This window comes from Anopheles stephensi, chromosome 2, assembly GCF_013141755.1.
Source record: "Anopheles stephensi strain Indian chromosome 2, UCI_ANSTEP_V1.0, whole genome shotgun sequence".
NCBI lineage: Eukaryota > Metazoa > Arthropoda > Insecta > Diptera > Culicidae > Anopheles > Anopheles stephensi.
In genome coordinates this window covers 69603814-69618239 of record NC_050202.1, presented here as the reverse complement: position 1 = coordinate 69618239, position 14426 = coordinate 69603814, and the positions used below count along the sequence as shown (strand labels likewise).

Here is a 14426-nt window from a genome sequence, read left to right as displayed (position 1 = left end):
GATTTTGTTTTGTGATTTTACTCGATCTATTCTTCTCTAACCCGCCTAACCCAGATCCAGATCCTAGCCATCCACCCACCCACCATTCATCCTCAACCAAGCATACTGGCCGCGCCCGAAGAATGCTGCCTGGTACCATATACACAACCATTCGCACAAAGTACATTCACGGTTCGATCCCTGGCTCGGCCATTCACCATTCACGCCCGCGATATCCGTTACCCACAACATCATCCCGCACGGTGAGTAATCAATTTGCGGCAATGTCTGCTGCCGATGTGCTTTGATTTATATTGGCTTGATCGTTTTCATGCTTTTCCACCTGGAAAATGGGAGTTGAAAAAGAGGGGTAAATAGGCAGCGGAACAACGCCACGCAGGATACACCTCCCGCGAGATACTTACGATTTTCTTCACGTAGCTCAGCTGCCGCTGGTCGGAACTGTTCACGTTGTCAACTTTGTATGGAGGCGTTATCGTTACCTCTTTACAGACCACAATATTTGGACCGGACCAGGTGACCTGCAAAGCAAAAATCAGACAGATATGGATGGATGAAAAACTGCAACACTTGTTTTTATATATGCATTCGAATTATCGTTATGGCCAAATATAGATTACAATTTTGTCGAAGTTTGGATGTTTGATGATTTTTCGTTGTAGCCAAAGCAGGGTAGACAAGCTTTGGGCACCATCTCTGTGCATCGTATCTCATAGCAACGGAAACGGAAAGTAAGTGTAGAACTTATAAAACGTAATCAAAGTAAATGTACGGCAACTTACCTGTTTGATAGTGCGTGCGATAGCCATGTAAAGGTTCTGACCTTCGGGACTGACGCCGGCAGAAAGCGCAGTTAGCTGAAGTCGTTTCTGTTCCACCTGATTCCGGGCGCGGGTGCTCAACTGAAAAGCGAAAGGGGGAAAAGCGATCGTTTACTAGCAAACGTACACCGACGAGACTGGCAAACCAAGTGCTGCAGGGTGTGATCGCTATGCAGGCGACGAACTCGTAACTCGGGCAGCAGCAGCAGCAGCAGCGAGCAGCAGCAGCAGCAGCGAGCAGCAGCAGTGAGCAGCACCGAGCAGAGTAGTGTGCGCAGCATAAGCGTCCTGGGGATGAAGCAATCATACTTACGCGCTCCAGATTTAACGACAATGGTTGCTCCGGAACTATGCAGACTTCCTTTTTCACCTGAACATCGCTGCACATGGCCAGGTTGACGATGTAGACGTCGTTCAGTTTTGCGGTTTTACTCGCCGCTGGACATTCTGTTTCGGGGGAGAAGAAGGGTGGGGAGAAGAGAAAGCTAAGGAAAATCGGTGCGGGAACTGAAATGAAAACACTGAATCACTGGCAGTGGCCAGTCCGGAAACATAAACAAAGCACGATACACCATCGCATCGTTCGCCCATTCCATCCAACAACTAGTCTCGCGCCTGCTGGAACAGCCAGCCAGGTCAAGAAGCATGCCGCTGCTCTTCGTTGGGGACTTTTGGGGGTGGGGGAGTTTGCTTTCACGCCACTTTGAAAAGGATACTTAGTATGAGCATTTTCGTTTGCTGGTCGAACGCCAACACCTCGCCCTCGATGTTGGCATTGTAGCAGGTCGTACACTCTACCGTGCTGCCGATAGAGAAACAGTCCTGTACCAGGCCAGCCATTACGACGGTGTTTTTATTTTAGATCGAGCGCTGCACTTATTCCGTTTCCACTACTGCTTGTCGTTCTCCCTGTGGCTTTACTTTCTCAATCGTTCATTTATTATTATCAAAATGACAGAATTGCAGTTTTCTTCACAACATGACAGTTTGACAAGTGGAACGAAGGGACCGAAGGCTGGAACGCCATCGTTCGGTGTTACGCCATGTTTGATGGGTGGATGACGGTCTAGAAAGGTATGAAAATAATGTGAAGCGTTATTACTAATATTTCACCAGAGATATCATACTGTTTGCCGTGAAATTTGATTTTCATCAGATTTTCACTGATGGAGAGAGATGGTATTGTTTTACTTCGATTAAAACGTCAATCAGAATGTTGTAATTTGAGCATTGTGAGGAATGTATAGGAACATACAAAAAACGGACGAATTGACCTCTAAACTGATGACCGAAGCATTTTTAACACGTGCGTCCCCGTCGAATGTGATTCCCGCAATTTCGTGCACACTGTACACTCGTTAATCTTTCAAATAAAGAGGAAAAATCGTTCCAAGGACAAATGCCCACAGGAACAGGAAGGATACAACGACTGTACTAAATTTTTAGCACAACGAAAAAGCCAGCAATTGCTGAGCATGAATCGCCCGCCACACGTCTATAAGCCCAAGTCGAGATGCTTCACCGTACGTTGCCGGTACGAAGCGAACGCCCGGAGCCTACCTCCTAAACGCAACCAACTGTCAGCCGTGGATGGCAGGTAGAAAAATGCATGCGGCAGCAATTCTTCGCACAAGAGAACGGCGGCCGGTGTTCAAGATCGCCATGTTTGTATTAGCCAACATAAACCTCAATACACGTGTGCGTTGGTTCCAAGCTTAAGTGCGAATAAAATAGTGTATCGTTTCAATTCTTAACCAAATATAGCTCTTATCGTAAGTAACAAGTGTAAGTATCCGGCGTACGGTATAGGCTTCCATCGGGCAGCTGTATTCCATGCGGTTTTTTGCAAATTTGCCGGGTGCACTCGGCACTGTGATGTACAGGCACATGTATAGACCGCTTGTTGAAATTCCGCATCATTTCAGCCGTGTGCGGTGCCGCATTTGCAAAGCCAACATGATTGCCGGTCGTCCACTGCTGTTTCTATCACTGCCGAGTCTGGCGCTGATTGTGGGCCTCGTTTGGTACCGTCGCAAATTCAAGCCGGACGCAGGTGATCGTGGTGGAGAAAAAAGCAAAGAATGTGAAAGTGCGATCATGTCGCGCGGTGTCGGCAGCACGGCGGACCAAGAGCCGGACATGCGGCAGAGCTCTTCGCTGCCGATACAGCAGTCGTCGGGCGGTGGTAGCGATGGCGCGGAAAACTGGGAAAACTGTTCGGGTTCGGGCCACTCGTCGGCCGGTTCGTCGCGTTCGGCCCCGATAGACATCGTGCCGAACAAGAGCCCCTCCAAGGGCGATGACGCGATCGAACTGTTGGGCCGTTCGCACCTGCTCGAGCAGGATGATGAGGAGTTTAGCTTCAGCCCCTCGATCGATCTGCCCGGCTCGGTGGTTTCGCGCTATCCGAGCAACCTGCGAAAATTCAACCAAATGATGATGGAACCGACCAAGGAACCGGTCGTGATACGCCCGACCAAGGCGGCATCACTACAGAGCGGCTACTTTCGCGTGCCGGATGCGAATGGTAATGCGCACGTTGAATCGTCCCCACCACAAAAGCAATCACCGGCAGGTGCAACAACAACACACTGCAGCGATAATGATCGGGTAAACGGTAACAACAGCCTAGTGCTGGCCACATCTCATACCGATACAACCAATGACAATGGTGGTACCTTTGACCGGAAGGCGGAAACTTTCGATGAGCGCAATGGACAAACCGGAAGTCCACCGCTTAGCATTTGCAGCGTGCGTTCCGAGGATTCGGGCAAGGGTTCGAGCCCACCGCACTCGGTCGGACAGTCCGCGGCGATGTACGAGTTCCTGGTGCCCGCCTTCCTCGTGGCCGGCATGCTCGGCAAGGACGGTACGTTCGTGAAGCACATCAAGAAGATGACCGGCGCGAACGTGATCATCAAGCGCAATCCGGACACACACAAAAGCAAAGTTTGTACCCTGGACGGTTCGCCGCAGGAAATTCAGGACGCACTGAAAGTGATTCGCGAGAAGTTTCCGCTAAAGCGGTTTCCAACGCTTACCCTGCAGCGCATTGAAATTAGCCGCGTCGAAACGGTCATCCCGCTGTCGTTGATGAATGAGACGTGTTCAAGCGTAAGTTTTGTTGTCGGTTTCCGTCTGCCCTGAGCTCGATCGGCGATCGTTGCGTGTGCGTCTTCCCCTTTTCTTCTTTGCGTCATGTTTATTCTATTTGTTTTAGCTGCCGCTGGTCGAGGGTATCAATAATGACGTCGCAATAAGCTGCATCATCACTGTAGGCCATCTGTTCGTGCACCAGCCACTCCATCCAACCCACCTGACGCTTAACAGTATGCAGAACTCGCTTAATCAAAGCTACACGCAGAACGAGGCTCCCGCACTGCCAGAGATCGTACCGAATGCGGTCTGCGTGGCGTTCGTCGCCGACAACTGGTACCGGGCGCAGGTCGTGCAGCACATGCCGGAAACCAATTTGGTTTTAGTGAAATACCTGGACTACGGTGGCTTCTCGATGCTGCCACCACAGAACCTACGTCAAATCCGAACAGATTTCATCTCCGTACCGTTTCAATCGTTAGAGTGTGTGCTGTCCAACATTGAACCGATCGGTAAGCGTTGAGTTGAGCAGATTCGGGCAAATGTTAAACGTTTAATTTTCCTCGCTTCCCCCCCCCCCCCTCTCTCTCTCTCTCTCTCTCTCTCGCTAGATGAAAGCTGGTCAGCAGAAGCTACTGAACTGTTCCGTAGGTTAACAAACAACGCTATTATGCAAGCACAAGTAGCGGGATATACTGATGAGGGTATCCCTGAAATCTACCTATTTTCTTCAATAGCAAAAGATGTAAGTATTCAAAACGCAGTTCTCCAGTAAAATTATGTCAAGAAAAAAACCATGAAACAGCTGGTCTGCAGGAACCTTTCGAGGTTGTCTAGTGTCAAGGAAGAAAAATTGCTGTGAGTTGCCATATTGGCACCAGGGCACAAAAAATCGTTCCAAACGGGTGTTTCAAAGCGTACGAAGCGAGCGCTTTTTTTGCTTCGGTTTTTTTGTTCAATACAAACAATCTCACTAGCTTATCAAATTTGTAGTTTAAAAGTGTAGATGTTTATGGCTGCGGTTAGATTGGCGCCCTTATCTTGCCTCCCTTCCTTCCTCCGTTTCGACCGAGCCTCCTCCCCGAGTACCAATTGAGTGAGAGCGAAGGTGGCTAACGTTTTTTTTGTCGCTGTTGTGTTGCGCTAAACTAAGCGCAATAGCGTGATTGATAATGAACCATAGTTGTGCTTTTTTTAAATCGCTTTTGTTAGTGTTTGCAAGTAAAAGAACCCGGTTGCGAAGAAATTAAATATTTCTCCTCTGCACATGGTACAGTTGGTTACGGTTAAGTTATACAGTTACAGCTTTTATTGCTGTACGATTTCGCCACACCTTAGATGATGAGATTAAGTTTTTTGTCGCTTATCAACCTTCCCAGTGTACACACGGGCAATTAATTGCTAATCCTTCTTAAAAGAAAACTTAAACTTGATTAATTGATAGAGTAAGTAAAACAACCTTTTCTTCTCTTCTTTCAGAATGTAATTTTCATTAATCAAGAAATGGTTGCTCGCGGCTTCGCCAGATGGATTGACTGAATTGTGTGAATGCAAAGTAGGTGAACAAATTAATAACAAATTTAAAAATGCATATTATAAGGAAACACAGTGAGATTGAAGATAGGAGGAAGCGTGCTACGAAGGATATTTGAGTGAAAGGAACAAGCGGTGGCTCGCGTCACACGCACACACGCGGCAGTGGTGGTCAGCTGATTGTTTCGGTGCGGTGCCAAGGACTTCGGGTGGACAGATGGAGACAAGGAAGGAAGAAAACAGATGCGGCGCGCAAGGACACGTGACACACGGTGGTATGGCTTGGTTTTAAAAAGCCATTTCCTCGCCCACAACATTTACCACACTTAATACAGCTTCAGTTCGTCTTCCGGTAATGTCCCCAGCATCAGTATCCATTTTTGGGTAATGTGGCAAAACGGTTTTGACGAGAATCGAAACACAAACACACATACTGCTCTCGTGCGCATTTATCAATAGAAAAACACAACAGGCTCTCCATTTCACGTCCCCAACGAGTCAGCCAGAATCAGCCAGCCAAGCCTGCCTGCACGGACACTTTTCTCACCTAGCTGCTCTAGCGTCGATCAACGCCCACGGCACGGAACGCCTCCTGTTCTTCATGTTCATTACTACATCCTTCCTCGTTACTGTTACAATTATGAAATGAAGAAAATTTTGTGAATAATACGTTTAAAAACATAGGAATGCGAAACCCCGTCGTTCAAGTTTTTTTTTTCTTCTTCACGTGTCTTAGACTATTGTCGGCTAAGGCAGTTTATTATTTTAGTTATTTTGTATAAGGGTATTTATGAAATAAATTCAAACAAAATTAATTGATCTTAAGTTTTTTAGCGTGTGTTTGCTTGTACGTCCACGTACATTCTCATCGATGGTAATCGGAAAAGAAACGGAACGTTTAGAGTGATGAATCATCGAAAGAAAATCTCGCTTTTCCACGCTGATAAACTGACCATCATCGGGCAATCAGAGGGTGGCGACGGTGTAGAAGGAAGTACGTACGGCCACACCATCGTATCTGTTAGATCGTGCAAGTTGTGTGCTCAAATACGGTGCTGCTGCTGGCCACGGTGTTTCACTGAAAATACGGACCGTTCTAAATTTAGTATCGGCCCAACATTAATTAGGCCAAATGCGAGTGTCTTGTCGACGCTTGTGCAATACAGATGCGTATTTCGGGCGAAAAAAAGAATGGCGCAAAACCCCCCTTTCAAAGGCAAACACACACGAGGGGGCCGTACGTGATACGCACGAGACGTCTTCAGACGATTCAGCCGGTGACTATTCAAAGAGAGAAGGAGTGAGAGAGAGAGAGAGAGAGAATAAAATGGTGGAGACGTATTTGGCTTTTCCTTAACGGCTATTGAATCATTCAGCAAATATTTATCCTTCGATTGTTTCGCGTTGCCTTCGCCAATTTCTCCTATCTCCGCATGTGTGCGAATTTTTGCTTCTGCTGTCCGCATCAAACAACAACGTGTAAGGTGCAACTTTCAGAAAAGTCGTCGTTTGGCGTAAGTAAGCTACTTTCAAATCTTTGCAACATTGGCCCGTCCCATGTGATGTGAGCAGCTATGAGTTCAACTTTCCAAAAGTCATTGCGTCTACACACTTGTGTTGCTGCCTATCGTGCTCTGGCCGTAACGGCAGGTTACGGTTTTGACCGGTTTTGGCGAAGATTATTGTTATGTTGTTGTGTGGTGCTGCTTCTTTTGAAATATTAATGGGTCAATGCAGTCGCGATATGAATCACGCACCGCTAGGGCGAAATGTTAAACGGGATGCTGGAACCGGGGCTGGAATTGATTGATCTTTCCAGTCCGTGTGGTGTAAAATGTTTTTTTTTTTTGTGGAGTTCGTGGTAGTCGGCGCCTTGAGAGCGTACACTTTTGATATTGATAATGATATTGATTTTTATTAAGGATGCCACTTTTCAAGCGTACTGTAAGAAGTATTTAAGGGAACGGAATTAAATAGTAAAATATATTTACTTCACGAGAACGTTTTACAACAAATCAATAATTTTACAGACTGGTGACGGACATGAAAAATGATTTTAAATAATTTTAATGGAAAAGTTTTTTTTCTAAATGATGTTCTTAAATATATATGAATATTTGATAGTATTGTAAAAAAAATGTTATAACAACATAAGTTTAAAGCCTTTTGGACTAGGCCCTTTGGTCTAGGCCCTTTGGACTAGGCCCCTAGAGCTTGACCCCTGTGACTACGCTCGTTGGACTAGGCAATTTAATCTTTAGCCTATCGAACTAGGCCTCTTTGACTAGGCCCCTTGGACTAGGACCCTTGAACTAGATCCCTTGGACTAGACCCTTTGGACTAGACTCTTTGGACTAGGCCTCCTTGACTAGGCCGCTTGAACTAGGCCCCTTGGAATAGGCTCCATGAACTAGGCCCCTAGTACTAGGTCCTTGGACTAGGCTCGTTAGAGCAGACCTGTTGGATTAGGCCCCTTCGACTAGGCCCCTTGGACTAGGCCTCTTTGATTAGGCCCTTTGACCTAGGCCATTTGGACTAGGCCGCTTGAACTAGGCCCGTTGGATTAGGGCCCTTGGACTAGGTCCCTTGAACTAGGCCCTTTGGACTAGCCCCCTTGGACTAGACCCCTTGGACTGGACCCTTTGGACTAGGCCTCTTTGACTAGGCCTCTTGGACTAGGTCCCTTGGACTAGACCCCATGCACTAGGCCCCTAGTACTAGGTCCTTGGACTAGGCTCCTTAGAGCAGGCCCGTTGTATTAGGCCCCTTGGACTAGGCCTCTTTGATTAGGCCCTTTGGACTAGGACTCTTTGACTATGCCGCTTGAACTAGGCCCTTTGGACTAGGTCCCTTGGGCTAGGCCTCTAGTGCTAGGTTCTTTGACTAGGCTCCTTAGAGCAGGCCCGTAGGATTAGGCCTCTTTGACTAGGCCCCTTGGACTAGGCCTCTTTGACAAGGCCCCTTGAACTACCCTTTGGACCTAAACCCTCTAAACCCTTTGGACTATGCCCCTTGGACTAAACCCCTTGGACTAGAACCCTTGAACCCTTTGGACTAGGCCTCTTTGACTATGCCGCTTGAACTAGGCCCTTTGGACTAGGTCCCTTGGGCTAGGCCCCTAGTGCTAGGTTCTTTGACTAGGCTCCTTAGAGCAGGCCCGTAGGATTAGGCCTCTTTGACTAGGCCCCTTGGACTAGGCCTCTTTGACAAGGCCCCTTGAACTACCCTTTGGACCTAAACCCTCTAAACCCTTTGGACTATGCCCCTTGGACTAAACCCCTTGGACTAGAACCCTTGAACCCTTTGGACTAGGCCTCTTTGACTATGCCGCTTGAACTAGGCCCTTTGGACTAGGTCCCTTGGGCTAGGCCCCTAGTGCTAGGTTCTTTGACTAGGCTCCTTAGAGCAGGCCCGTAGGATTAGGCCTCTTTGACTAGGCCCCTTGGACTAGGCCTCTTTGACAAGGCCCCTTGGACTAGGCCTCTTTGACTAGGCCCTTTGGACTAGGCCTCTATGACTAGGCCCTTTGGACTAGGCCCCTTGGACTAGGCCGCTTGGACTCCGATTTTTTTTAGCAATTCGGCCATGCGTTCTGTTAGAATAATGTTTATTTTCGTTATGTATGGTTTTCGCTTTTATTACAGGAATAGTGGTGAATAAATTCTTCCCCAAAAAAGTGGTACATTCTTGCAAAGCTTGGTGCGAAACATATTTGCAGAAATGGTTGAATAAATAATAATTGTAAGATGCATTTTCATTCTGAAAACATGGAAAAGAACAATCTGAAACAAGAAGGATCTTTCTAAAACTTAAAAGATTTTCATGCATGTATAGAATTTGTTTAACGAATACCTGTTTTTGTGTTGCTCGAAGACAGATCGTATTGTTTAAAACTAACATGTGAAACAATATAAGGCTCAACCGTGAACCCTAGCATTGGCAACAACACGGCCTTTTCGTTGATGGTTGTTTTAGCTTCCTTTTCTGTCGTTCGTTGTCAAAGTACTTTTTTTAGCGAGGGTCTTAATCATCACAGGACACCATATGCCGAGTGCAGTTGATAGCGCCGAGTTTTATAGTAACGTCTTTCAATTCCTGGTCGTTTACGTGGGTGTCATATATAGTATTGGCCATGAGCCTGTATCCTTCGTTTTCCCTATCTTATCCGTTTTTGTTTATTGTAGCAAGGAACACCTTCTAGCTACGATTTGTTGTATTTTCCTTAAGTATTGTGCTCACTCATACTTTTTTTCGCGAGAAAAATACTGCAATACATCATTTTCTGACTACTCTAGAGCTAGAATGTTGGGGATTGGAAACACTGGCATATTGGCACCGAACAAGTAAAGTAAAATAAATGTTTAAACAACTTTATTACCAATCATTCTACAATTTCAGTTGACTTGCAAGATGGGGCGGCCTGGTAGTTCAGTAGCAGTATCTTGCTTTCACACTTAACAGGATCACTTCACCCAAACAGTTCTGTTGAGACGCCAAGAACAGATTGGCCTTCGATCTAGTGTTCCCCATTGCCAAAGCGATATTATTTTCAAGCGCCTTTGGCCGCTTATTCCGAGTAATATTATAGAATTTTATAATTAAAAAAAACGTTGTTAAACCTGACACTAACATAGCCGGCGGTCCGAGTGTCATAATGAATATTGCTCATAGAACGAGCGAATCATTAATTGCAGTCACTCGATCTTTTTGTCCACAGATGTTTAGATTAATAAAAAACGCTTTAGTCTATTGTGTATATAGACAAAGTTTTGTGTTTGTGCACTGGTACTTATTTCTTTTATTTCACTTAAAACACAATTAAAACGAACATTAAAACAAACGTAAAATACGAGGCCGCGCGCGAGCCACGTCTGTCCCGGAACCGTGATGAGCAGAGAGTCCCCCAAGGATCCGCATGATCCTTACTCAAAAACTTCTACGCTCTTAAAGCGCATCCCCGATCGTTACTAGAGCGAGACAGCCATATCCGCTACACATCGGATGCTGTCAGTTCCCAGACGGCATAGAGCGCACGGTTAGGCTACGCTCTAATCAGGATGCAACATCTCCCCCGGCTAATTGAGCTGATAGGCTCCAAGCCGACGCGGAAGTCTTCTAACTCGAGAAGACCTGCGTGGCAAATCTAACAGCCGCTGAGAGGTCCTACCTTTGTAACGGTTGGAAAGCTCGGGAGGATGTAACGATTGGGATGTCGTCACAGGGACATCCGTCGGGGCGCTCGGTGCTAGTGATGTTAATGCGAACGATGACGGTGGTGGCGCGGACGATTCGCACCTGCTTGTCTCCGATGCCGGCTGGGTCGGTTCATGTCGGGAAAACGAAAGCCATTCCGCTAGCAGCACGTCGAGCGGAATCTGATGCTTCTGGGTTGCACTGCCAGCGACACGTCGCCTTATTTGGTTTATGTGGCGCCGAAGTAAACGTCCGCTGTCCGCAATGACATCATACATAACTCTTCCACAGCTTCGCACGATCTTTCCAGGTATCCACTTCCAAGAGTTTCGGTGGAACGATTTTGTAGAAACGAGCTCGCCTGGTTGAAATCTCCGCACTGAAATAGAGGAGGGAGCAGATAATGAGTGTGACGATGGGGGCCGCAACAGCTCCAGCGCTGTTCTGATGGGGCGGCCGAACATTTCCTCAGCAGGAGTTTTCTGTTGGCTCAACTGCGCGTTTGGTGTCGATCTGTATGCCATGAGGAAAAGTTCCAGCGCTTCGTCCAGGGATGTCTCGTCGCTCTGGATCTTCCGCAGCGCTCGTTTGAGCGTATCGACAAAACGCTCCGCCTGACCATTCGATTGTGGGTGGAATGGCGCCGTAGTGACGTGGTCGATCCCGTTGCTGTTGCAAAACTCCTCAAACAGGCTGCTTGTAAATTGGGGCCCGTTGTCACTAACCAGCGTTTCCGGCATACCGAAGCGAGCGAAAATGTTCCGTAGCATGGAAATAGTGGCGGATGTTGTTGTGCTCGATGTTTTGTAGATCTCAGGCCACTTGGAGAAGGCGTCAACAACGACTAAAAAGTAAAAACCTTCCCATGGCCCAGCGTAGTCCACGTGTACTCTACGCCAGGTGCCCGTTGGTGTTGGCCATGCCGCTGGTGTCGCTCGAGGGGGTGCTTTTGCGGCAGCCGAACAAGATCCGCACGAGGCCACGTAGCTCATAATATCGTCGTCGATCATCGGCCAATACAGAAAACTTCGCGCGATGGCTTTCATTCTCTGCATCCCCGGATGTCCTTTGTGCAACTGAACTAAACAACGGGAACGCAGCTTCTCCGGGATGACCACTCTCTCCCCAAAAAGTACACAACCCTCAACGGTTGAGAGGGATTCCTTCCGATTGTGGTACCGTGCCAATTCTGCTCCGAAAGAATCGTCATGTGGCCATCCGTCTTGCACGTACTTGTGCACTTTCCGGAGCAAAGGGTCAGCCTGTGTAGCTACCTGCACGTCCCTGAAACATAGGGGAAATGAACTGAGCGCGTTAACGGCAACTGACCTTAAGTCCTCCTCTAGTTCCACGCTTGCGATCACGTATTCGGCTTCAGGTTTCGTGTGGTGTTGTATTAGCCGGGATAACACATCAGCGTTTCCAAATGAGCCTGTTGGAATGTACTCGATGTCCATGTCGTACAGCTGAAGCGTAAGTGCAAACCTTTGGAGCCTGTTTGCCGTGTACGTTGGAATCCCCTTTTTGCTGCCAAATATGCGTACTAGTGGTCGGTGGTCGGTCTGAAGCGTGAAATGACGACCGAATATCATGCGATGAAATTTGGTTACAGCGAAAATTATAGCCAGTCCCTCTCGATCGATTTGGCTATAACCAGCTTCCGCTTTGCTGAGCGCTCTGGATGCATGCTGTACCACTTTTAAGGATCCGTCTGGGTACTTGTGAGATAGAGTTGCCCCTAATCCAACCGAAGATGCATCGGCGGAAACAACTATGTCACGCTTCGGGTCGTAGTGAGTTAGCAAGAGTTCCGATGATAAAAGCGCTTTGAATTGGTCGAACACCTTCTGGCAGTCTGATGTCCACTGAAACGAGCTTCCGTCTAGTAGCAACCTATCCAAAGGATAGCGTAAGTTGCGCATGTTTGGGATAAATTTGGCATAAAAATTTATCGCACCGATGAATGACCGAACACCCGTGACGTCTTTCGGAGGAGGTAGCTGTTTTATGGCGTCGATCTTGGCTGGGTCGGGTCGCAGGCCTCGGCTGTCGATGATGTGCCCAAGGTAACGGATTTCCGGCTTGTTGAATGCGCACTTTTCTTTTCGAATGGTAAACCCGTAATCCATTATGCGCTTCAGGGTTTCTTCAAGGGCGGAATCGTGCTCTTCCTGCGTTCTTCCTCCGACGATTACATCATCCATATATGCGGACACTCCATTTACACCGGCAAGCATTTTGTCCATTATTTGTTGGAAAGCACCAGGCGCCACTTTGATGCCTGGAGGGAGCCTGTTATAATGATACAGGCCTCGGTGCGTGTTGATGGTAAGCAGGGGTCGGCTCTTCTCTTCTATTTCCACCTGCAAAAATGCGTCGGATAGATCAATTTGTGTAAAGATAATGCATCGGGCTAGCTTTGAAAAAATGTCCTGTGGTAACGGAAGCGGATACTCATGAGGGTGTAGCGCTGCATTCAATCCAGTCGAATAGTCTCCGCATAATCGTAGTTTACCGTTTGCTTTCCGAACCACAACGACTGGTGCAGCCCAATCCGAAAAGTCACAAGGTGTGATGATCCCCAGATTTTCAAGCCGATCTAGCTCCTTGTTTACGGCATCTTCCATCGCGTATGCGACCGGACGTTTCGGACGAAATACTGGTTGGCTATCCTGTCGCAGCTGTAGATGAATTTGCGCTTTGGTGCACAGGCCTGTTCCGTGAAAAACTGTCGGAAATTTTTCCTCCCATGATCGTGGTTCCGCTGTTCTGATGTGATTACAAAAATTATCCATTGGGATCGTAGCCAAACCGAAAAGATGAATAAGGTCAGCCCCGAGCAACGACAGATCGGCTTTTGACACACGGATTGTTGCTCGCTTGATCATGTTATTTATTTCCACGTTGGCTTCGAACTCACCTTCCAGGCCGAATACATCTCCAGAAGCTGCTTTTGCTCTTACCTTCGGAGGGTTAAGGTGAGGCTTACCCAGTTGCTTCCATAGACGATAGCTGATGACCGAAATGTCCGATCCGGTGTCGAGTTGTAGTCGAGCTGGTTTTTCTCCGATCAGTAAGTTGACGTACTTGCGGTTCTGCTGCACGCTGCACACGTTGACTCGTACTACTCGAGATGATACGGCACGACGATGATCGAACCGCGGCCGTGCTTTGCGTCGGTGGGCAGAGCTGCAAAACCCTTCTCGATGACCCGTACGTCCACAATCACGGCACTTGTTGGCTCTGTAAGTGCATTCGCGGGTCCAATGAAGGGCACCACAAAGCCAACACGGGGTACGGGGTTTAGAAGTTTCGCTTCGCGGGCCTGATTTGGGGTGACGGTCGGTGTTGTTCCGGTAAAAGTGACGGCTGCCTTTAGCTTGCACCGCGTGCACTCTCTCACTGGCATCCGTAGCGATCATTGCACTATCCGCTTTCACGCGCATTAATCGCTGACAATCCGCTGCTAGCTGCTCCAAGGTGGCGTTCTTCCTGTCTTCGATGGCGGCTAACAATTTCATCCTTATGTCCTGTACGCTTTCGTCCTTCAACCCACACACAAGGATGAGGCATTTAAAATCTTCCTCCGTCATTGAAGAAAATTCCGCATCGACGCACGCTTTGTTCACTCGACAGCTAAATGCTAGCAGGTCCTCGGTGCGCATTTTCATTATATTAAAACACTTGAAGCGCTTGCTTAACACCGACTCCATTTTGCCGAAAAGAACGCTTAACTTGTCCACCATTTCGTTAAAGGTGAAATCTCTGGGTGCACGCGGCAAT

At 47.7% G+C, this 14426-nt stretch overlaps 2 protein-coding genes across 3 annotated transcripts; one reads left to right on the top strand and one right to left on the bottom strand.

The window, feature by feature from the left end:
* On the bottom strand, positions 1 to 2241 carry LOC118504554 (LSM12 homolog A). Its single transcript, XM_036039166.1, has 6 exons — positions 2096 to 2241; positions 1538 to 1887; positions 1135 to 1268; positions 783 to 902; positions 405 to 521; positions 1 to 322 (listed from the first exon to the last, which is right to left on the bottom strand). The coding sequence occupies exons 2-6, from the start codon at positions 1659 to 1661 to the stop codon at positions 251 to 253; spliced, it is 567 nt and encodes a 188-aa protein (XP_035895059.1). The 5' UTR covers positions 1662 to 1887; positions 2096 to 2241; the 3' UTR covers positions 1 to 250.
* A 150-nt stretch (positions 2242 to 2391) lies between these two features.
* Positions 2392 to 6275, top strand: LOC118504548 (A-kinase anchor protein 1, mitochondrial). Of its 2 annotated transcripts, none has more exons than XM_036039150.1 (5): positions 2392 to 2606; positions 2747 to 3935; positions 4042 to 4429; positions 4529 to 4662; positions 5397 to 6275. In XM_036039150.1, the coding sequence occupies exons 2-5, from the start codon at positions 2778 to 2780 to the stop codon at positions 5454 to 5456; spliced, it is 1740 nt and encodes a 579-aa protein (XP_035895043.1). In that variant the 5' UTR covers positions 2392 to 2606; positions 2747 to 2777; the 3' UTR covers positions 5457 to 6275. The 2 variants fall into 2 exon arrangements, with proteins under 2 accessions (XP_035895043.1, XP_035895044.1); XM_036039151.1 differs by having other exon boundaries at positions 2417 to 2593.
* Positions 6276 to 14426: the final 8151 nt, after the last annotated feature.

Bases quoted from the DNA above. Each gene is read 5' to 3' on its own strand.
- LOC118504554 (XM_036039166.1), bottom strand. From the start codon at position 1,661: ATGGCTGGCCTGGTACAGGACTGTTTCTCTATCGGCAGCACGGTAGAG. The intron at 903-1,134 runs GTAAGTATGATT...TTCGCTTTTCAG, and splicing joins TGTCGTTAAATCTGGAGCGC to TTGAGCACCCGCGCCCGGAA. The intron at 522-782 runs GTAAGTTGCCGT...TTTGCTTTGCAG, and splicing joins TCGCACGCACTATCAAACAG to GTCACCTGGTCCGGTCCAAA.
- LOC118504548 (XM_036039150.1), top strand. From the start codon at position 2,778: ATGATTGCCGGTCGTCCACTGCTGTTTCTATCACTGCCGAGTCTGGCG. The intron at 3,936-4,041 runs GTAAGTTTTGTT...TATTTGTTTTAG, and splicing joins TGAATGAGACGTGTTCAAGC to CTGCCGCTGGTCGAGGGTAT. The intron at 4,663-5,396 runs GTAAGTATTCAA...CTCTTCTTTCAG, and splicing joins TTTCTTCAATAGCAAAAGAT to AATGTAATTTTCATTAATCA.